The sequence below is a fragment of the Phascolarctos cinereus genome, unplaced genomic scaffold, assembly GCF_003287225.1.
Source record: "Phascolarctos cinereus isolate Bilbo 61053 unplaced genomic scaffold, phaCin_HiC Scaffold_4;HRSCAF=312, whole genome shotgun sequence".
Lineage (NCBI taxonomy): Eukaryota > Metazoa > Chordata > Mammalia > Diprotodontia > Phascolarctidae > Phascolarctos > Phascolarctos cinereus.
This window is the reverse complement of record NW_027555847.1, coordinates 382,113,582-382,136,144: the sequence shown is the minus strand read 5'-3', so window position 1 is coordinate 382,136,144 and position 22,563 is coordinate 382,113,582. Positions and strand designations below refer to the sequence as shown.

Sequence of the window (22,563 nt, the reverse complement as noted above, 5' to 3'; positions counted from 1 at the left end):
TCTCATAAAATTTCAGACAGGTTGATTATTCATGTAATTGGTGAGGGGTACAAGGACTGGCCAATAAACCCAGTACTCATATGCATATGCAGCATGTGTTATGGTTACCATCCTCAAATCATTATTATTAGAGTATGCACAAGCATTATTTTTTATTTATTGCCTGCAAAGACCCAACCAAAAATGTTTATAAAAAGCACTAGCCAGATGATTTGGATTCTTTGTTTTCCATGATTACAATCTAGAGTAGATATTTGGCAAGAGAAGCACGTGGCTTTTGAATAAGGGCCTTTGTTCTTTGCCTTTCTGTATTTGTCTTTTCATGCTCTTAGATGAAGTGTTATCAAACTAGCTTGTGACCTCGTGAGCTTTTTGAGGTTGGAAGAATGAGCCATCAGGGATCTGGGAGCTGGAGACCATTGTAGATTTGGCAGTCAAGCATGGTGAAGAGCAAAGATTCTAGAAGCCTGTTTAATCCACCACAAAAGTATGTAGATAACAACTGAGAGAGAGAGTGACAGAAACTCATCTGTTGGCCATGCTATATTTTAAAGTAAATTTGATGGGGCAAATGTGTTGTAGGAACTTTTTTTTTAAAGGTTGAGCACAATCTCCCTCTAAACCGAGGAGAACATATATTGGAGAGCATACTCTTCCATGTCTTGGAGGGAAATATTTATTATTGTTGTTGAGCTATTTTTTCCATTGTGTCCGACTTTTTGTGACCCCATTCCAGGTTTTCTTGGCAAAGATACTGGAGTGGTTTAACATTTCTTTCTACAGCTCATTTTACAGATAAGGAAAGTGAAGCAAGCAAAGTTAAGAGACTTGCCAAGGGTCACACCCCTAGTAAGTGTCTGTGGCCAAATTTGAACTGAGGAAGATGATCTTCCTGAGATAAACCCAGGACTCTATCCACTGTGCAACCCAGCTGCCCCCTACAAATGTTTGAACTTATTATATTTTCTCTAAATATCTCTTTGCAAAAGCTAATTTATTTTAAATGGTTAAATAATTCAGAGACATAACTATTGAATGATATTGATGATATGGAAATATTAGCTTTAAATGGTGATTGATATTGAGAAGACCCTGGACAGGAGATCAAGCTAATGGTAAGAGAAAGATATAAACCTTCAGGGTCATTTCTAGCACACTGAGGGAGATATGTAATGAACTATGCTCTGGAGTCCTGACCTCTCAGTGGTATTGGGAACTGGGATTAGAATCCTCAGTGTTATGAGAACTACCATCAAATTACATATGCATTCCTGGATTAAATAACTATCTGACTTATTCAATATATATATAGTATGTAAGAACATATGGCTAATGGAATCAATATTAGTCTATTAATCAAAAGACACAGTAGTCTAGCCTCAAGGATTTAATAATCATATGACCTTGGATAAGTCACCTCACCCTTCAGAGCTTTAGTTTCTCATTTACAAAATGGGAGAGTTGAGCTAGATGATCTTAAAAGTATCTTCCAGTTTTAATGCTTTCTGATTCTATGAAAAAATACACAAACATATATGTACTTTAATACATAAGGAGACGCCATCCTGTAGACAATCTTCAAACAACATTGTAGCTGGTGGCACAGTAGACTGCTGGACCAGGAAGCAGGAAGATCTGGCTTCAAAACTGTCCTTAGACACTTAATAGCTGTGTGACCCAGGGCAAGTTACTTAAAGTCTGTTTGCTTCTATTTTCGCAACTGTAAAATGAATGTAATAATGACACCTACATGACAGGGTTGTCGTAAACATAAAATGAGGCAATATTTATAAATGACTTAGCACTGTGTCTAGGTACTCCATAAATGTTATTCCATTTTCCCTTCCTTTCCCTTCCCTTTCCTTCCCTTCCCTTCCTTTCTTTTCCATTCCATTCCTTTCTTTTTCCTTCTATTTTTTTCCCTTTCCATTCCCTTCCTTCCTTTCCTTTCCTTTCTCATTTTTTTTCATGTTCCATCCACCTTGAATCTGTATTACACAACCCTTTATAATTAAGAAAAAAAAACCTGGCCCTTCAAAGTGGTGATCAGGTCCCTAGCCTACTTTTTTCTTCAACTTGGGAATGGCTAAGGGAATTGCAGTGTGGTAACAAATAGTAAAAAGAAATAAATACAAAAGTCAAAACTGGGGTAAATTAGGTTTAAAAAAGGGGAAAAAAAGAAAATTATGAAATAGGCAAAGAATTGTGAAATAATATAAAGAAAATTATGAAAAGAGCCACAGAAAATGATGGATTAGAGAAAATAAAAAGAAAAGGGGAAATACAGAGGTCAACCCCCACCTATCCCCTCTCCCATAGGACACCACCATTCATAGTTCTGAATTCTGCCTTCTACGGTTTGGAGGCAGATGTCAAGAATATTATGTCAGAGAAGATAAGTGTAGAACCCAGATGGAGTTATAAATGCTATCTAAATATGCACATTGGTAGGAAGTTTGGGATGGTATGTTATGAATGAAAGCAGCAGTTTATTCTTGTCTTCCAAACATGGCACATCATACAGAGCTGGCACAAAAAAAAATCATGACAAAATTTCATACACCATGCTTCCTTCCAATTCACTTCTATTGAATTACAACATCAGAACAAACCAGTTATTGAGTTACAACAGTTCTTCAAACATGGATTCTCCCAATAAGGGGAACTGGGTAGGCTACTCAGACAAACAATTATTTTACAAGTTTGATACAGTGCAGGATCCTTAACAGAATTCAAGATATGCACATGGATATTTAACACAGTATAAAACAGAAAAAAAAATCAGATGACAGGATGACACATGTCCCTGCCTGTTTCAGTTTCTTTATATATTTTTTTCATTGCCTTTTTCTTTCCTCAAAATGAATTGCAGGTCAATTACTCAACTTTTCACACTCAAGAAAGCTTCAAATTAAAAAAAATAAAAAAGAATTCTATTTACAAATCTTCATTGTAATAAAAAGTTTTTTTTTTATTTTTAACATTTTCTCCCTACCTCCCTCCATTATCAATAGTCATTCTTTAGCTGATAATAATATTAATGTTTAGGCTGCCAGAAGGGGTACTTCAGACCAACTTCTCATTTATACCTTAATGGAAATTTAAATAAAAGAGACACACAGCCTAAGAAGCTAAAGAAATCAAAATACAATGTAATTTACCTTTCTCTAAATTAGAAACTATAACTGCATAGAGACATTAGATGTGGTAGAGAAGAAAGAGCACTACACTTGAGAATCAGGAGAACTGAATTCAAGCCTCAGCTCTGTCACTAAATAGCCATGTGACCTTAGGCAAATTATTTAACCTCTTGGCACCTTAGTTTCTTCCTCTGTAAAATGAGGCAGTTGAACTAGATGAGTTCTAAGATCTCTTCTAGCCTGAGAATTCTATGGTTCCATGAGTCTGTCTCCATTGATGATGTTTTCACAAAGATGTTATATGGAACTTGATGCTCTATTGTGGTGGGATGAAGATAAGAGTAGGGACATAAGAAGAAATACAATTGTTTTCAAACAAAAGACAGTTGATTCCAGTCCTTTATACACACAGAATGTAATACATTTACTTTATATTGAGCATTGTCATAAAAAGCATGTATAAGTTGTTTCAAAAATGTAATTTCATAGAATTTTATAAACACCATGATAGCAAACACAGTCTCAAAACTGATAAAGTACTGACACAAAACCTGAAAGACTCAAAATGTAATTCTTTCAGTGGTATTTATTTCTTACTTGCATATTTTGTATTCCAACTGCATTGGAATTTCCAACTTCATTTCTCCCCCTCATTGAAATCCACATGCAGTGACCAAAGATAATTGTTTCCAAGTGATCATTTAAGTTTTGCATTGTTTTCTAGTAGTACTAAAGTGGCCTTCAGAGCCCAAACCCTGAAAAGTGATATAGGGCACAATTATATGGTTTGTCTGTAGGCAACATTGCCAGAGCAACTTAACCAAGAAGGAATAGTAAACTTTACACTTAAGTCTGTACTAGTGGGATGGGCTAACTGTATCTGGAATTAATGCAAATATATTTCCATGGGGATTAAAGGAATTTTGCTTTATTTCAATTTTTTAAAATATTGTTTTTGTCATTTTGGTTTTTGGCTTCAGGGAACAATTCCTTTTTCCATCTGGCAATCAACAGATTATTACAGTCTCAATTTGATTTTATACTGAAATAGTTGGCCCATTGGCATTGATTAAAAATAAAAAAAGAACTAAATGAAGAATTAGTTATTATTCTCATTTCTTAATGCACAAAAACTGACTGTATATCTCTTCAATACCTATATTTTCCAACAAGATTTAAGGTAACATTTTCCCAGCCAGTTTTTTGGCTAGGAATCATGTCTTTATCCCTTGTTTTAACTGATAACATAACAAAGTGAAACAAGGTGTTTTTTTTTCTTCTTCTTTAGGCCATACTGATATTTGGGAATGGTACAAAATGGTAGAAAATTTAGCAGGAGTTTTTTTTTTTAATGTGACATTTTATACTCTTTTATCTCGGGAAAGCGATTGACCACCTCTGGACTTTGGTTTCTTTATTTGTAAAATGAAGGGTTTGAACAAGATGTCCTTTAAAGTCCCTTTCATTCTTAAGATCTTTCGAGCCCAAGATACTTTCATATGACTTTTTGGTAAAGGGCAATGATTTTAGCATTCAGTCACAGAATTCTCCTGTAATATAACTGTACAACTTGATCCCACTTAAACCCTTTTCTAAAACTAAGTATTTAAGTGTGTTAACTGGCTTTTAGAAGGTATTGAAGTTATTCTCCTTATTAGAAAATGATACCTAGTAGTTACAAGCCACAAATGAATGAGTATACACCATTTCATACAAAACAACTATTTATACATGACATGATTAATAAATCAAACTTGTGAACATTTCTTAAAAGTCTTTGGATTGATCAAAATAATGGATTTCTCCAACTTTTAGAAAAAAAAACTGAATGAATTTTCACAAGAGTTCTGATATACTTGAACTCAGAGAGACATGTATCCCATGTTAATATCTCAAGAGACACAATGAGTTCCAGTGACATATGCAGAGGAGGTCATCACCTTCAAAACCACAGCTACCAACTAGGGATACAATGATGTATTTATGAAAGACCTGACTGATCCCACTGAAATTCAAATTAGACAATTGCTAACATCAGGGAAGTTGAATCTCTTATGAAATTGTATCAAATTTCTCTAATGAGGGAGAATAAAATGGATGATAAAATTTTACAGTTACCTCCTGATCTGCTACTTCAACCCAGCCTTAAGAAAAAGAATGTCTTTCTGTCAAAAGCTTGTAATCACATTTAACAAAGAAAGAAAATTACTCCTTGCCTATGGAAAATCATTAAGTTCCACTTCACTACTAGGATGCTAACCATCACAAAGCATATGCCACTTGGCAATTTGTCTCCTAGGATATTCACAGATCTCCTTCCAGTGTTCTCCACCTGTTCCTTCTGCTGATGCTCCAAGGATCAACCTCCCAATGACTTCATTCCTTGATCCCCTGTCAGAATCCAAAACCAGGAACTCTACACTGATCTCCTCAAGACCTTCACAAGGAATGTCAAAGACAAACAATTCATTGAATACTGCATTAGGGGTGCATTTCTTTACATGGGTTTTCTTCTTGGAGATTCTCTTTTTTGCATGATACAGGTTCACTTTGACATAAGGATCTGAAATGACAAAAGAAAAAAATGTAGGTGGTAATAAAATTTTAGTTGCAGTGAAGGAGAAAATATAAGGGCAAGTGAAAGTAGTCTAAAACAGAAAAGAGGGTCTAGATAAAACTTTTTAGGGATAAAAAGGAAAAGAATTGATAAATCATCTGATTTATCACCCTAATCCTGAGTTTCCATTGTGGTATAGTCTGAATAACACTAGGCTGGGAATCTAAAGTAAATTTTTAAAGTTTTTGATTGACTCTATGACCTTGGATAAGCAAGATTCTGACCCTTTCTAAGTCTCAGCTTCATGTGTAAAATAAAAATCATGGAGTAGATTATTTACCATATATATTGTAAAATCTCTAATAGTAATAACATTAACATATACAACAAACACAAATAAAAACATGTAATTTTCTAAGTAAAACCTGTAGAGTAGTATTAAATATTTTTCATAAAAGAAAAATAGTTATATATTCTATATTATTATGAAATGTAATTGTTTTTGTGTTTTGTTAAGTATATTTGTTGACTAGGTGTATGTTGTTCTTATTCTGACCAGATAATACATCATTCTTTATACAGCTTTGATATGTCTTAGTATATAATTCATATCTATCATGACATTTTTGCTATATTGACATGCCATAATTTAATAAACCATTTTCTAACCATTGGGTCTTGATTATGTTTTGGTTTTTTTTTTTCATTTACCAATAAAGTAGTTGTGCATATTTTTACATAGATATTGTTTAATTTCATGTGTAACCATAAAAGTATATCCCTTTCTGAGATAAATTTTGCCTTAGTTTGCTTGTTTTCTGTTCATCAAACTTATACTCTACTGGATATTGCTGTTTGAGTATCCTGATTTTTATGTAATCAAATAAGTGATTACTATACAACTTGGAACTTAGTAATATACATTTTTAACTTCTCTAATTATTCCAGGGTAACTAGTCTTTTTTTTTCTCTCTCCAAACAATCTGTCAGATACTTAATTTTAAAGTTCATTTCTCCCTCGTGCCTCTCATAGTGACCAGAAAATGGCTGGACACACCTCAAATGAAAAAAAAATATGTATTTACCTTCTAGTTGAAAGGAATTTTTCCAGGCACTAAGGAATCAATGATAAATCAGATATGGCCCTTACACTCAAGGAGCTTACAATCTAACTGGAGAAAAATACCTTAAGTACACAGAAAATAGTGATGCATATAATAGCATAATAAATATACAAGTGAGAAGCAAGTTTTATGTTACATGAAATCAAAGGAGGAAAAGATTACTTTTATTTGGGTGATTAATGAGGAAATCATGAAAGAGGCAGATATCAAGCTCTGCTAGGAGGAAGGGTAGTCATTTATTTGGTAGTGATAAAACTGGTGAGGGTAGAGGTGGCAGAAAATGTGTATTCCTAATTGTAATTGTTTGTAAACAAAGGCAAGAAGTCAGAAAACAATAAGAAAAGTTTGGGGAATGGTGAATTGATCCATTGTTTTTTAGGTACATAAAGAATATGAGGTCAAATATTGTGAGAGAAGACTGGAAGGATTATAATCAATTTATGGAGGTCTTTTAATGATAGGCTGAGTTTAGATTGTGTTATATGGATGTTGGGGGAGCACTAGAAGTTTTTTACAGTGGGATAACATGATAAGAATTTCACAAGGTTCCTGCCATAACAATGTGTATGATAGAATGAAATAGGGAGATGCTGCAGGCTAGCATATTGCTAGATGCAAGAAGGCAGTTCAGAAAACTACTGTAACAGATTATGTGAGAAATTATAAAGATGTAGTTTAGAATTGTATAATAAAAATGGACAAAAATGTGATACCAGAGACACTAAGAAGGAAGAATGAATATAGCTTGGTAACTATTGGGCTGAAGAATAGGAAAGAATTGGAAATTGTTTCAAGGTATAAAGCAGATAATTATAGGCAGAAATAAGACTCAGGAGGTAGGTCAGAATTGAAGATATAGCTCAAAGCTCATAATTGGGGCATAACAGAAAGATGATATCATTAGGTCAACAAGGGACATGAGCTTTGTGGTAATAAAGTTAGCTTTTCCTCTCTTAAAACAAGATGGCTTCCATTTGCAAGAACATCCCTGCTTGGGCCTCATACAAATTATTTTTTTCTATTCATATATTACCATATATTATAATTATCTGCATGCTATCCCCCATTTGACAGGGCAACTTGGTGGTGCAGTGGATACAGCACAGGGCTTGGAATCAAGAAGACACATTCATGTGTTCAAATCCAGTCACAGACAGTTACTAGTTGTGTGACCCTGGGAAAGTCACTCAACCATTTGCCTCAGTTCCTCATCTGTAAAATGAACTGGAGAAGGAAATGGCAAACCACTCCAGTGTCTTTGCCAAGAAATCCCTGAATAGAATCAGAGAGTCAGAGGTGAATGAAAAGTGACTCAACAACACCTCCTGCTTGATTATAAGATTCACAAAGTCAGGGCTAGATCTTGTCTAATCTTTGTAACTTCTTTAGTGCCTATCACAATGATTAGTGTTTAAAAATACTTTTTGAAATTAAATTAACAAAATAATATATATTTGGTAGTCATACATGATAGGTACCTAATAAATTATTGTTGATTAATGTTTCCTTCCTATGGTCTTTCACAGAACTAAGAATCTGTGCTGCCTTTTACTGTCTTTAGTAAGTAAAAATGATAAATACACATAATGGGAGAGTAGAAGCAGAGATGTGAAAGAAAATGGAATAGCAAATTTGACTTAGGCATGAAATTATACTGCTTTACCAGTTTTATAAAATTTTTAAATCAGATCAAGAAACAAACAAAAATCCTGCTTCTTTTGTCTGGGCTTCCTCTAAGCCTTTCCCATGCTAAGGCTGACTACATGTCTTTTTATAAAATTTTTCCATCTCTCTTGAACCCTAACTTTACTTGTTTTCTTTATGTTCCTGAACTCTTAAGATAAACTTGAGAACAATGGTGATAGTGTTGGCTGAGTTATGGAACCAAAGAAAGGCATGTGGTATGCCTTATAAGCAGAAAAAAATAGAAATCAGGAGTTTAATCATAACTACACAATAAAACATAGTCTTTCTAATCTTGTATCAATTCTTTGCCAATAAAAATGGATTTATTTCAGATGCAAAGTTACCTGATAATCCAGAAACATCTGCTTTAGGTAGGTGCCGAGCTTTTAGAACCACCACAGTGAGAGTGTTGGTGGTGGACTGGTAGCAAAGAGAGATCAGAAGTTCACCTCGTCCTGAAGACTTCTAGAGAAATAAAAGCACTTTTCATAAATACTTTCAGACAATTATGTATTTTCTGTTGCTTGTAAATTATTTTCTAACGGACTATACTTAGCACTATTACATTCTTCTATTTTATTTAACTGAATTTTTACTATCCTGACTTTAATACAATAGAGCAAAATGTAATTCTAATAGAAAGCTTCATGAGTCACCATCACAATCTTGTTTCAAAGCACTTATGTCTGCCATCTAGTGGTCTTCATGTTTATTGCTTCATGTTTTCATTTTCCAAGGGTTAGCCACACCCTTTTTTGAATTTTTCAAGATTCAATGTGTAGTTTATATACGGCCAGCTATAGCTTTTATTTTGGGGATCACTTTATATTTGTTAAAGTAATCTTGAGTAATTAAGATACTATTCAATCCTCCTAAATGCTGAGTGAAGAACAAAATGACCATTTCTTTTTAGTTGTGGGAGCTCTGTCTAATCAGAGATATAAAGTTTGTTCAAAAATCCCTCAGAGACTTCAATAGCATTCCGTTCTATTGTATTCTCTTTTCCCTTTTGAATAGTATAACAAGTTTGTTTTGCTCTTAAGGAATGTATTAAAATCTGGGGAGAATTTGATTTGGAGTTTCTGTCCCTCAGTTTGGGTTTATTTGATTGTAATATTCTCTGGGTAATATTTGAACTCTGCTTTTGGGATGATGCTAACCTGAAACAAAATGTTTTAATAAAAAAAAAGTTGAGAAAAAAGCTTGAAGGCTTGGAACCAGGAGAAGTAGGGACTTTTAACCTTTTCTGTTGCATGTAACTCTATTGTCAGGCTGGTGAATTCTATTGACTTCTTCAGGAAAAAAAATATACATATACGCACATATATATATACATATATATATCTTTTAAAATTCATAAAATAAAACACATAGGATTACAAAGAAAACTATTGAAATATAGTTGTCATTTTTTAAATCATAGGCTCTAGTATAAGAATCTCTGAACTAGAGGATGGTATTTATGTCATTGTCCCCAACCTAAGAAACAGATGAAAAAAGAGATGGCATATTCAGCTTTGGGGTACCTTTGGGCTATTAATAAAGTGAATTGATTACATATTATGAAAAAAATATATAGAAATTAATACTTATTTGATATTTAAGATATTAACAAAATCCCCTTCACAAAGTAGGAAAGAAAAATTCCTAACTTTGCTAATTTTGATGTAGTTTACCAGTGTAGACTATGTCAAAACATTCCAAATGCCTATTAAGATAAAGAGGTATGGTCTTTTACTTTTTGGTTAGTGCATGTGCTCTCCCTGTATGTTTGTTCCTGTGAGGTCAAGTTTTACACTAACACTAAAAAATCTTGCTGGGAATAAATAGTTTGAATAAAGTAAATATATAAAGCAAACATGGGGAGTATTATATTTTGATACAAAATCACCAGATTAGGAGTCAAGAGACTGGGTTCTAGATCTGAGATTCTTTCCCCAATTACATGCAACATTAAAAGATCATGGGTAATCTTTAGATAGGGAGTGATCCATGTGAGGGGAACATATCAGGCAGAGAAAATGTATGAACAAATGTAAGTAGGTAGAGAAAAGTGAGATAAATTTGGGGAATAACAAGTTAGAGCCAAGAAGAGAAATAAGAGTTATAATTTACCATTCATAATTTTACAGGTAAGGGTTGGAGGGTTTAAAGGACTGGTTAAAAGCTACATAATGATTTTAGATTACAAATTTTACCTCCCTGGGCCTAAGTTTCCACATCTAAAATGGGCACAAGACAGGCAAGGGCTTGGTTATGGGCAATGTCATTTTCAGTTTTAATGATTCTGTATTAAAACATAATTCTCACATGCCTAAATCTCCAATGACACTTCTATCACTGAACACCTGATGTATTATGGAACTGCTGCAAGAAGAAATTTGAATATTATACTTGAAGTTGACATAGAATTTGTTTTGAGTAGTTTCATGTCTTATTTTTTTCCAACAATATCAGGAAAATTAAAAGATAATGATACCAAAAGCAGAGTAAATAACATCCTATCGATAAATTATAAATTATGGACAAGATTTGTGATAGTATCTAGACTAAAATAAAACTATGACCACTAACTAATGATGTTGCTCATATATAATATGTACAAAATAAACATTAAGTATGATGCAGTTTCTGCTTTTATGGAAATAAACTTCATTAAAAGCCAACACAAATACTTAAGAGAGGACAGGAAAAAAAATCCTTAGAATGATATTGTAAAAGATTCATGTAATTTGAATATTCTTTGTAGCCCTTAATACATGTCTCTATAAATATTCATGGAAATATAAACTTAAATAAATGAAATTATTTTGATCATGTTATTATTTTTGATGTTAGCATTAAACATGGTAAGAATAATGTCTCAGAACTTGAAAGAAATTGCAAGTAAGACCTCTAGCTATTGTAAAATGGTTACTAATAATGTAGTAATAACTCAATCTTGATTGCAAGTACTTTAAAAAACTTAAAATCAATTACCCTAACATTTCTTTTGATGATCTCTCTGTTCATTAACATTCTTCCATCAGCCAATTCAATGCCTGAGAGGGGAATAAGGACTTCTCCAATGATATCATCTCTTGAAAACCTGTCAAAACTCAAGATGATGAAGTGAAGGACCAAATCTTGAATTTGGCTATATGGGATCCCATAGAAGGTGAAGGTTTCATCAAAAGCTGGATCTAAGGTCTTTCTCAGGACTCTGGTTTTCACTTTGTGCTTCTTCTCAGGAAGGATGGTCATTTTGATATAGGGGTCAGAAGTCATTGACTGTTCATCCATAGCTGGCAGGCCACGAGCTTCTTTGATGTTCACCACAAATGCCTTTTTTTCAAAGTTGTACTCTAAGGAAAAGAAGAGGGTGCCAAGTTTTTCCTGTTTCTCTACAGAACATAAGGATGAGCTAGACTTCAAGCTGTCTGGGGAGGTGGACTCTTTCTGCTCCCTTTCTGAGAAGGGTTTAGGAGTCAAGTTCTCAATATCAGAAGGGCTGCCAACTTTGAGGTTTGATTTGGGGAAATTGCCATTAAGGTCTCTCTTCTCAAGGTCAAGATGTAGTGAGGTCTTTGGCACAACTGGTTTATTTTTTGCTTCATTTTTCTCATCTGCTCCAAATTTCTTCTTACTGCTCAGGTTTTCTGGATAAATGTCAACTCCCTTGAGCACATGCACAAATTTATAGGGAGGAGTCTTGTTAGTCTTGGATGATTTTCTCTGACAGCAGATCCAAGCAAACAAAGATACTGTGAACACCAGACCAAATGCACTGAAGATCCCCACCACTGTAGGAATTTCATCTGGAAAATGAAATGGCCAATAATTTATATTAAAGGAGTAAAGCTTGAGATGCAAGGCAATTTGAAAAACATAATAGATATGGCAATTACAGTAGGTTGGACAGATTGAATTACTTTCCAACTGCTCAGGACAAGAGTTATGTACATATTTCACACCACCTTCAGGTATAAACACATCCCCTGGGTGACACCAAGAAAGAAATACAATATGATGGAAACTCCCTCATTTCAGTTGTGTGCCATAAACAAAATGACAGGGAGGAACTAGAGAGGAGAAAAATCCCTTAACCTATGTATATATCTCAGTTATTAGGCAGGACAACCACAGCTTGGCAGGTCAGTGCTAATTTCAATATTTTTTTCATTAACATTGTACGCCCTATTATATTTTTCCTGAATCATCATTACCATGTATTCCAAAGCGTTCACTATTCAAACACTGCTTTAGGAATTCCTTGAATTAGTTTACTTAGAATCCCAGATACAGTGATAGAGCCAAAGCAATTATGAAGTAACTGTACATTTACCATACTCTTCCATATATATTAAAAGTTTCTCTGTCAGATACCAGACCAGAACCAAGGGAAATAAACTGATTAAAAACAAAGGAAAACAAAGTAAAAACAGAAAACAATGTTTAATTAACTTATAAGAATAAAAAAATTGGCTTCCTATTCTTAAAATCTTCCCTTATTAGAATGACTGCCAAAGTACAAAGAAACAGTACAATTTGTACAAATGCAAACAGCAAGAACATAGAATAGTGTCTTCCAGCAAATAGCTTCCTTTTAACATGTAATAAAAAGAATGAACATAATTGCAAATTTACTCCTATTCACAACTGACTTTTTGTCTTAGTATATTTCAATGTGGCAATACAGTAATCAGAACTAAATTCACATTCCTCTTAAGAAAAGAGTATTAAATTGTTGATGTTTAGTGACATTGCTTATGCATTAACATAATCATGTTCCATATGTAAGTGTATTTTTCCCACAAATTATTAGCAACTATGTATAAAAAGTCAATATTATCCTGTGAAGACATATTATCCATTTCAAATAGATGTTCAGTAGAAGTAAGACACACATAAGTAAATATAATGTTTTCTACAATGGCTACCTAAGCTTTGTTATTTTATTATATTTTTAAGATTTCCTTCCCACTTTGAGGTGGAAAGTTTAGGAACACAAAGGTTTAGGATTTGTTTAAAAATCTTTGAGAAGAATAGTTTTTTTGTCACTACATTTCTCAATAGCTTCTTTTTAGGATTGGGTATATGTCTACCAATACTTACAAACCAGAACTTAATGAAGAAGAATTAATTAAGAAACGTTTGATCAAAAGTTTCCAACAGGAAAAAAAACAAGTAATTTAAGGAAATAAAAAGCTGAATCATTTAGAAATGAGAAATAAATCTTTGAATTCCTAAAATCTGAAATATTCTTGCATGGCATAGAAAAAAGTAAAAGACTAAACATGACTAGCCAAACTTAGCATAAGCTTTGAAGTTGTCCTTACGATTAAGGCATTTAAGAGTTACACACAATTTGGTTGACCGTGAAGTCTACTGTAGCAAAATGGGGGTGTGAGACAATTCTTTTCATCATTTAAGGAAAATAGAAAGTAATTTAGACCATTTCAGTTAAATGAACCAGATCAAAGAACTTAGAATTGGAAGAGACTTTATATTTCAGGATAGAGATTTTTTTTTTGAGGCGAAGCAATGCAGATAATAGCTAATTAATAGAAGCAGTTCATTTTTTTCCCCCATGAAGCATGGGTGATAGACATAGTATCAGTGTAATTACAAACAGCAAATGGGAAGTGCTAAACAGAAGTGATCACTGTCAATTAGAGTGGAATCTTAGCTTCTTTGAATCCTCTTATCAAATAACTAAACAATGCAATGCAATATAGAAAAGAATATTTACTCTCAAAGTCCTGCCTACCGGTAGAATGCAAAGATTTGGGGAACGCAGAACAAAACTAGTCCACTCAGTGATGATAACAGTTCTCTCACCCCTCCTAACCCTCACTCTCATTAGCACACTTTTATGAGAATGTTTGGCTTTCAGTGCTGAATTATTTTAAAAGTAAGTAAGGTTCTGTCCTGTCACATAAAGACTGAATATAATAAAACCACAAACTTAAAAGGGGAAGGGGGGGGACTGCATTTGAATAGAAAACAGAACACATTTCATGTGATGTAATAGGGATAGATAGAAATGTTACCCTAGAATCCTACCTAGCAACATCTTCTGAAAAAAAAAAAAAAAGAAGAGGAAAATGCAGCCTAGCGATTTGGCCACAAAATAATTTTATGGTACTTTCTGATATAAAATGAGGGTGTCAAAGCCCACTATTTAAAATTATTTTGAACTGACTCCATATTTTAGGATATCTTAAACATATATTTGCTTTTAAGGTCTATACCGAACCCCCCCCCCCACCCACCCTATGACTCAAGATATTTACCTAAAAGAAATCCTCAGCAGACAGACCAAATAAAATAAAATAAAACCAACAATCAAATATCAGAATACACTGCTGCTACTACCATTTACAGAGCTCTCTGAATCTTTGAGAACTTCTTGAAGGTAAAATAACCTTAGCAGAACGCAGTTTACCAGGAGGATACCTGATAAGGGAAAGAGACAGACGGGGTTTACTGAGATTATCCGAGTACCAATTCACGGTCTCTGGAATTCAGCTGCTAGCTAACCCATACCCAGGCTTTAGAGGCAACATACACTCCAAGTTGTAGTTTCCAACGAAAAACAAACAAACAAGCAAACCCTTTTTTAAGTTTGGTTAAGAACTTGCTTACCAAATTCCTCTCTGCTTGAGGTAATCGGAGCCATGTTTGCTGCGTGCTCTGTCCGAGGTTCTGAACAGCAACCCCTGGCTTGCCTCACTATGAAAACGGCTGTTTTCCTCTTCCCCAGAACCAGAGAATGGATTTTCCTCTTGATGCAAACACCAATGTGCAGACCAGGGGACCTTCAAGCAGGAGCAAGGTGGGGTTGAGGGGCGAGGAAGCAGAGAGGGAGCTCAGCTCTCCCTCACGCAGGGATTTGCCACCCCCGTTCCTGTTTTGGCTCTCTTGAGTAGCTCCGCTCTTAGATTGTAGACGTGGTTGAAACCCAAATTGACGCAATCCTGACGCTACAGGGCTGAAATCAGCACCTGCCCTCCTCCCCTTCCTTTTTCCCTTCTATTTTTCCTACACCCCCTCCCTCTTCTTGCTCCAGCCTCTCCAGGGGATTCAATATACACACTCATCAATTATTTTAACTGCTCTGCTACAGGAGATTAGCTGTCTTATTCAGTGGGACGCAGAAGCAGACTGAGATAGAAGTCCCTAAACTCAATCCTGTCACTCGGTAACATAAAATCATGGGTGGGTGGGAACGTATCTCGGTGTGTCAGTGTTGTGATGCAAGGAGATTAAAGGGGCAAGGGGAAAGAAAGAAAACTTCAGTTTCATGTGATCCATTTCAATTACACACACACACACACACACACACACACACACACAATTTTTCTCACTTTTCCTATCTTCTTCAAAGCAATAAATATGTCACATAAAAAAAAGCCACAACTGACTGACACATTTAAAATAAAACTACCATGGTTTTTCCCTTGCATCATTCTTTCTTTCTCTTCTCTCCCTTTCAGTCCTGTTATTAATGTAATATTTTTTGCTAATATTATTAACAACTATTCCATTCTAACACCTCAAGTTTATTTTACCTAATATCTGAAATTTCATCTGGTAAAATACTTAGGAACAGATGGGAATAATCATTTTTGTTTTCAGAGCCCTTCCAGATATGCTTTCATTTTTGGTGAAATTCAGTGAATATTTAAAGAAACGCTTGGTTATGAACCCTGACTACTAATGTATAAAAAAGAAAAATACCTTAAAAGTTTGAAAATGCCCAACTTAGTATTGGTAGTTATTAATTTCTGCAGATGAAAAGAAAAATCATGTTTGCCATGAATGTATATGCACATGTATATATATTATATACACATATGTACACATATGCATACATACACATACATATATACATGCATACAATGTGGGTATGTGTTTTATATATAAAGTGTGTATATTTGTATGTGTGTGTATGTATGTATATGTATATGTGTGTGTGTGTATATATATATATATATATATATATATTATATGCACATATATACACACACATACATTTATTTCACAGGAGAGACTCTCAAGGAGTAGCTCAAATCATCAATTATTGTTTGTCGAAGAAATCCTTTGATTCTGAGCTCCTGAACAGAGATTCTGTATGTCGATCTGAAGGATGAGGTGGAATGTACTCCGGGAGGCAGACAGTTTCAGAAATCTACTGTATAATCAACAAGGTACTAAATGTTGGAAGTAGAGGCTAGGATTGGTAAAGCTGTTTCTGGGGGGAAAATGACTCTAATATTCTGTTTCACGGACAATTTTACATGTCAACATTGCTTTCATTTTTGTCAAAGGCCTACATTTTCAGTCATCTATTTTTTGAAACTACTTTCATATTATGAAAGGACACAAAGCAATTGTTTCCACCACCACCTTTTATTAGCAGGCTTTAAGGTCTGTACCCACATCTTACTATCTGATACAGATGATTGATTTTGAGCAATTGATTTACTTGGAAAAATTTTCTCTAGGAAAAAAAAAGAAAGAAAACATTTCTTTAAAAGAAATAAAGAAGTGGGCATTTGTTTGCAACACTTACTACAGTTACATAAATATAAGGATTCCATTTATTGAAATATGTGCATCCAATGTAGCTACCATATGCAGTGTATGACTAAACTCATGTGTTACATAAATAAATAGTGTATGTTTATGGGTATTATTGCTTTATATTATTTAGTGCCTCATCAAATCTTCCTTTATGTGGCATACATTTATAAACAGCTTAGCTTTCTTTAACTCCGCTTTCATCTGAGCCCCACCCACGCAATGAGTCGTCTTACTCCTTGTGGATACAGTGTGATATGATTACCGCGCTGTCCCAAGCTCATGCAGCTTTGGAGGCAGCGACAGCTCACTGCTCTAAAATCAAAGGGAGAAGAAATAATATTGATTGAAATATCTAAAATTCTTTTCGCTCAACATCCTCCATCTTCTCACCGGCTGAGTAATATGTTGTTTATCTTCCCGTTTTTCTAGAGCAATTAATAACTCTGTGGGATGCGTGGGCGTAAGTCCCCACGCAGAGGAAAGCTGGTAAGTTTCCTTGCAACATGAGTATTCCAGCCTACCGGATCTTAGAGGAATGCTCTCCTCTGGCCTAGTAAAGGAGTGATCAATGGACTGACATGCGCAATCCTCCCTTTTACAACCGGGAACTGTAGGAGGGGGGGTTGCTAGGCAACCACCTCCACACCACCCAAAACACACAGGCCTCAAATTACGCACATGCCTGGGGGGAAAAAAGACTCTTTTTATATAGTTTTCTACTCTTTGACTTCACAATGTTTCTTTTGCTATTGCTTTTTATTTAATTAATTAAAAGTAATATGAAAACAGCGTATTTATTATGCACCTACTATGTGCAGCAATGCGCAGTGCTAAGCACCGAAGTATGGATGGCCTCAGGGAACTTACACGGGGAAGGGTGAATGAGAGGTTACAATTTAGTCACAGATATGTATAATATAAGGTAAAGAGTGAAGGGGACTAAGAAAAGAGATGAAACAGCTTGCTCTAGGATAATTTGAAAAGGGAGAGATCACTAACAGCTGGGGTGTATGAAAGGAATAACAGAGGGGTTTGCACCTGAGCAGAGTCCTGAGGGAAAGTAAAGCTTTCAATAAACAGAAATTAGCTTTTTCTGAAAACAGGCGGGGAAGCTGGAGAATGCAGGATGCAAGTTGACAATTTAAGATCTAGTCACTAATTTGCCAACTTTAACCCTAACCTTATAACTACACATACACACACACACACACACACACACACACACACACACACACACACACCCATACACTTTAAAGGGGACAAATTCATCATAGTAAGCTATTTTAAGATCCCCTGATAAATGCTATTATTTAGTTAGAGACACAGTATAGGAGTTTTTTATCCGATAACTTACACTATACCCTCACCCTCCCCCAAAAAGTGTTGTTATACCCCTACACTTATTTACATAAAATTAAATGTTGTGTTCAAGCTGAAACAATAACATGGACATGAAGTACTCATTTAATTTATTTGGTTCTTTTGGGAGGATAGGTGAAGGGATGACTTGATTTCCATGAATAATTGTTTTAGTCTCTCATTTAACTTTTTAAATTTCATTGGCTTTATGCTAGTAGTATAAATTCACCCTCTCAATTCAAATAAAAATCTTGAGGCACATTATTTCTCCAAAGCAGTGACATTAAGAGCTTTCCGCTACCAGCTTTAAGAAATTATTCTGTTGCTTTGCTACTAGAGTCCTGGGGGGGAAAAAAAGACAAAAATGGAAAAAAAATTTACTTATACTCTCATTTTTTATTGCCTCTTAATTTAAACTACAGCTAAGGTTATTTTCAAATCCTTAATTATATACATATACATATATATATATATATATATATATATATATATTTCATTATATTACGTAGCTTTATTTAGATACTGATTAAGGATCCAACAGGAATGTTTTCTTTTTTTCTTTTTTTCTTTTTATTTGAGGCTTTTAAAAACAAATTTTTATTTGAAACTTAACAAACATCAAATAAAATGAGCATTTCCATATACAAGGTAGAAAGGGGGGAGGTAGGGATAGACTATATGTGAAGCTTCAATCTCTTCCCTTCTGCTTGTTTTCCCTTTTAATTACATAACAAATTAAGCGTGTCACTTTCAAAGCTGTCCTGCATCTCCTGTTCTGCACATTAAAAAAAATGTTTTGACGACCCTGATTTTTTTTTCAATTCTATCACTATTCCTTCCTCCCTCCCATCTCTCACCTTTGAAAAAGTGAAAGAAAAACAAAAGCCTTTGTAACAGATCTATGCAGCCAAGGGAAATAAATCCCCACATCGGCTATGTCTGGAAACATATGTCTCATTCTGCACCTTGAGCCCATCCAATGGGTGAGTTTTTCTTTCTTTCTTTTTTAATATACATTTACTTATTTTTAGTTTTCAACATTCACTTCCACAAGTTTTTGAGCTCCAAATTTTCACCCCATCTTCCCCCTCCCCCACCCCAAGATGGCATGCATTCTGAACATCCCTTCCCCTAGTCTATCCTCTATTCTATCTCTCTTCCCTTCTCTTATCCCCTTCCCCTTCTATTTTCCTGTAGGGCAGGACAGACTTCTGTACCCCATTTCCTATATTTCTTATTTCCCAGTAGCATCTGAAAACATTTTTTAAACATATGTTTTTAAAACTTTAGGTTTCAAATTTTCTCTCTCCAGTCCTCCCCACCCACCCTCATTGAAAAGGCAAGCAACTCAATATAGGTTGTACATGTGCAGTTATGCAAAACATGTCCACAGTAGACATGTTGTGAAAAACAAACTCTAGTTTCCTTAATCCTATCCTGCCCTCCCATTTATTCTATTCTTTCTTTTGACCCTGTCCTCCTCAGAAGTATTTACTTCTGATTACCCCTTTCCCAATCTGCCCTCCTCTCTATCACCCCCTGCTCTTGTCCCCTTTCCCCCTATTTTCCTGTAGGGTAAGACAGATTTCCATACCCAATTGAATGTGTATGTTATTCCCTCCTTAAGGCAAATCCTATGAGAATAAGATTCACTCATTCCCTCTCACCTTCCCCCGTTTCCCCTCCACTGTAAGAGACTTTTCTTTTCTTTTTTTGTGAGATAATTTACCCCATTCTACCTCTCCCTTTCTTCTTCTCTGAGTATAATCCTCTCTCATCCCTTAATTTTATTCTCCAGATATGACCCCTTAATCTTCAACTCACCCTGTGCCCTCTATCTATCTATCTACATATACATACATATATTTTTTTCCTCCAACTACCCTAATACTGACAAAGGTCTCATGAGTTATAAATATCATCTTTCCATGCAGGAATGTAAACAGTTCAATCTTAATAAGTCTCTTATGATTTCTCTTTCCTGTTTACCTCTTCATGTTCCACTTGAGTCTTGTATTTGAAAGTCAAATTTTCTTTCAGCTCTGGTCTTTTCATCAAGAATGCTTGAAAATCCTCTATTTCACTGAATGACCATTTTTTCCCCTGAAGGATTATACTCAGTTTTGCTGGGTAGGTGATTCTTGGTCGTAATCCTATCTCCTTTGCCCTCTGGAATATTATATTCCATGCCCTTTGGTCCTTTAATGTAGAAGCTGCTGAATCTTGTGTTATCCTGATTGTGTTTCCACAGTACTTGAATTGTTTCCTTCTGGCAGCTTGTAATATTTTCTCCTCGACCTGGGAACTCTGGAATTTGGCTATAATATTCCTAGGAGTTTTCCTTTGGGGATCTCTTTCAGGAGGAGATCTGTGGATTCTTTCAATTTCTATTTTGCCCTCTGGTTCTACTATATCAGGGCAGTTTTCCTTGATAATTTCTTGAAAGATGATGTCTAGGCTCTTTTTTTGATCGTGGCTTTCAGATAGTCCAATAATTTTTAAATTCTCTCTCCTGCATCTATTTTCCAGGTCAAAAAAAAAAAAAGGAATGCTTTCCAGAAAAGCGTTTTTGTTTATTTTTGAAGAAAGGAATTCTTTGTTGTGTTGTTTGTCTGTCTTGGAAGGTATATAAGTACATGCAATCATCGTAAAGAAGTCCTCTACTGAATAACTTATAAAGTTTGGAAGGAAAAAAAATTTACATTCAAAATCCCTTGTGTTCCTTGTATTATCCTGAACATCTTGTTCCATCTTTGGGGCAGGGTACCAGCCTAGAAATCAGCAAAAATAATTTTTGCTGTATCTCTAGGTTGCTCCATCTTTAAAAGCCACAGTATTTATACCTCACATCTCTGCTCCCTATTTAACAGCTACACTTAGCTTGATAACAGTGAATATTATACACGGCTGATATTCCCCCTTTTTCACCCTTGGTCTCCAATTTCACACAAAGGAATGGACATTATGGTATTTAGGAAACATCCTTTTGCTCCTCTTGCAAAGCTTCAGAAGGCTGGGACTCTTTTCCTTCTAACATTGTATGCTCTGCATCTTTCTCTTTCACTGCTACAATGATTACTGTTTCTTCTTCCTCTGATGGTTTATCCTGCAATTCTCTTTCTGGTTGTTGCAACAAGACTTTTTTATGTTTGTTTTTGTTTCCTCCCTTGGTTTAGACTCTCTGTCCTCCTTTCTTTCCATAATATTTTTTTGTTTTGTTTTGTTTTCTTTCCTCTTGGTTTTTCTTTTTTTTCCTCCATCAGTTTAGATTCTGTGTCCTTCATCAGTTTATGCTGTGTCCTCCATTGTTTTAAACTCTTTGTCCTCTATTGGTTTAGACTTTATGTCCTCCCTAGATTTAGACTCTCACCCCGCCTTTTCTTGCAAGAATAGTCTTTCTTACTTTTGATTCTTCAGCAGCTGACCAGCTTCTTCTTTGATTTTGATCATTGTTTTTACTTCCTGTAGCATTTTACTTTCTGTTTCTAACTCTACTTCTAACTTTGTCACTCTTGATTTTACATCCTTCAATAGCCTAGGCCCAATCTCTTTCATTTCTTCTTGCTCTAATTCACATTTTCTCTTTTCTTCCCCTGTTACTAGCTTACTTATCATATCTTCCTCTTTTTTTGGTGTGGATATTTTTGTTTTATCTTACACCTTATTCTCATTCATCTCATCTTGTTTCTTCTTGATATCTTCAGGCATTAGTTCATCTTCCACATCACCGTCCCAGTCTTCTACCCTTCTTTTCCTTAGCTTTAGTAGTCTTTTCCTTGGTGCCATCCTTCTTGGTCTTATTTCATGCATTAAATTAGAGCAAAAGTATGTTTCTGGAATTTCAGGTATAGTATCACTGAAGTTTTCTTCCATTTCCCAGTCTTTACACCATCTTTGAAGTTGATACCAGGGCAGACAGCTTGCAACTCTTTCTTGAAAGGATCTGTGTATTCTCTGAAATTCTGTTTCTCTTCTATCCCTTCTAAGTAGTCCTTGGCATTTGTGGGTTGAGAAGTCTGGAAACCACCACAGCTGCCTGTGACTCAGTCCCCAGAGGCCTGCTCCAGGTTTGGTGGGGTGCATCTTTGCCAGCAAGGCCCATGCTGGACTGCATTCCTCTCTCAGCCTG

The 22,563-nt window shown here is 35.0% G+C and overlaps 1 protein-coding gene across 2 annotated transcripts; it reads right to left on the bottom strand.

Moving 5' to 3' along the window:
* Nucleotides 1-1,528: 1,528 nt before the first annotated feature.
* On the bottom strand, nucleotides 1,529-15,629 carry SYT4 (synaptotagmin 4). 2 transcript variants are annotated; one of them, XM_020985736.2, is made up of 4 exons: nucleotides 15,135-15,629; nucleotides 11,487-12,304; nucleotides 8,852-8,969; nucleotides 1,529-5,703 (listed from the first exon to the last, which is right to left on the bottom strand). In XM_020985736.2, exons 1-4 carry the CDS (start codon nucleotides 15,166-15,168, stop codon nucleotides 5,396-5,398), a joined length of 1,278 nt encoding a protein of 425 aa, XP_020841395.1. In that variant the 5' UTR covers nucleotides 15,169-15,629; the 3' UTR covers nucleotides 1,529-5,395. The 2 variants fall into 2 exon arrangements, with proteins under 2 accessions (XP_020841395.1, XP_020841394.1); XM_020985735.2 differs by having other exon boundaries at nucleotides 1,532-5,703; nucleotides 8,852-8,972; nucleotides 15,135-15,627.
* Nucleotides 15,630-22,563: the final 6,934 nt, after the last annotated feature.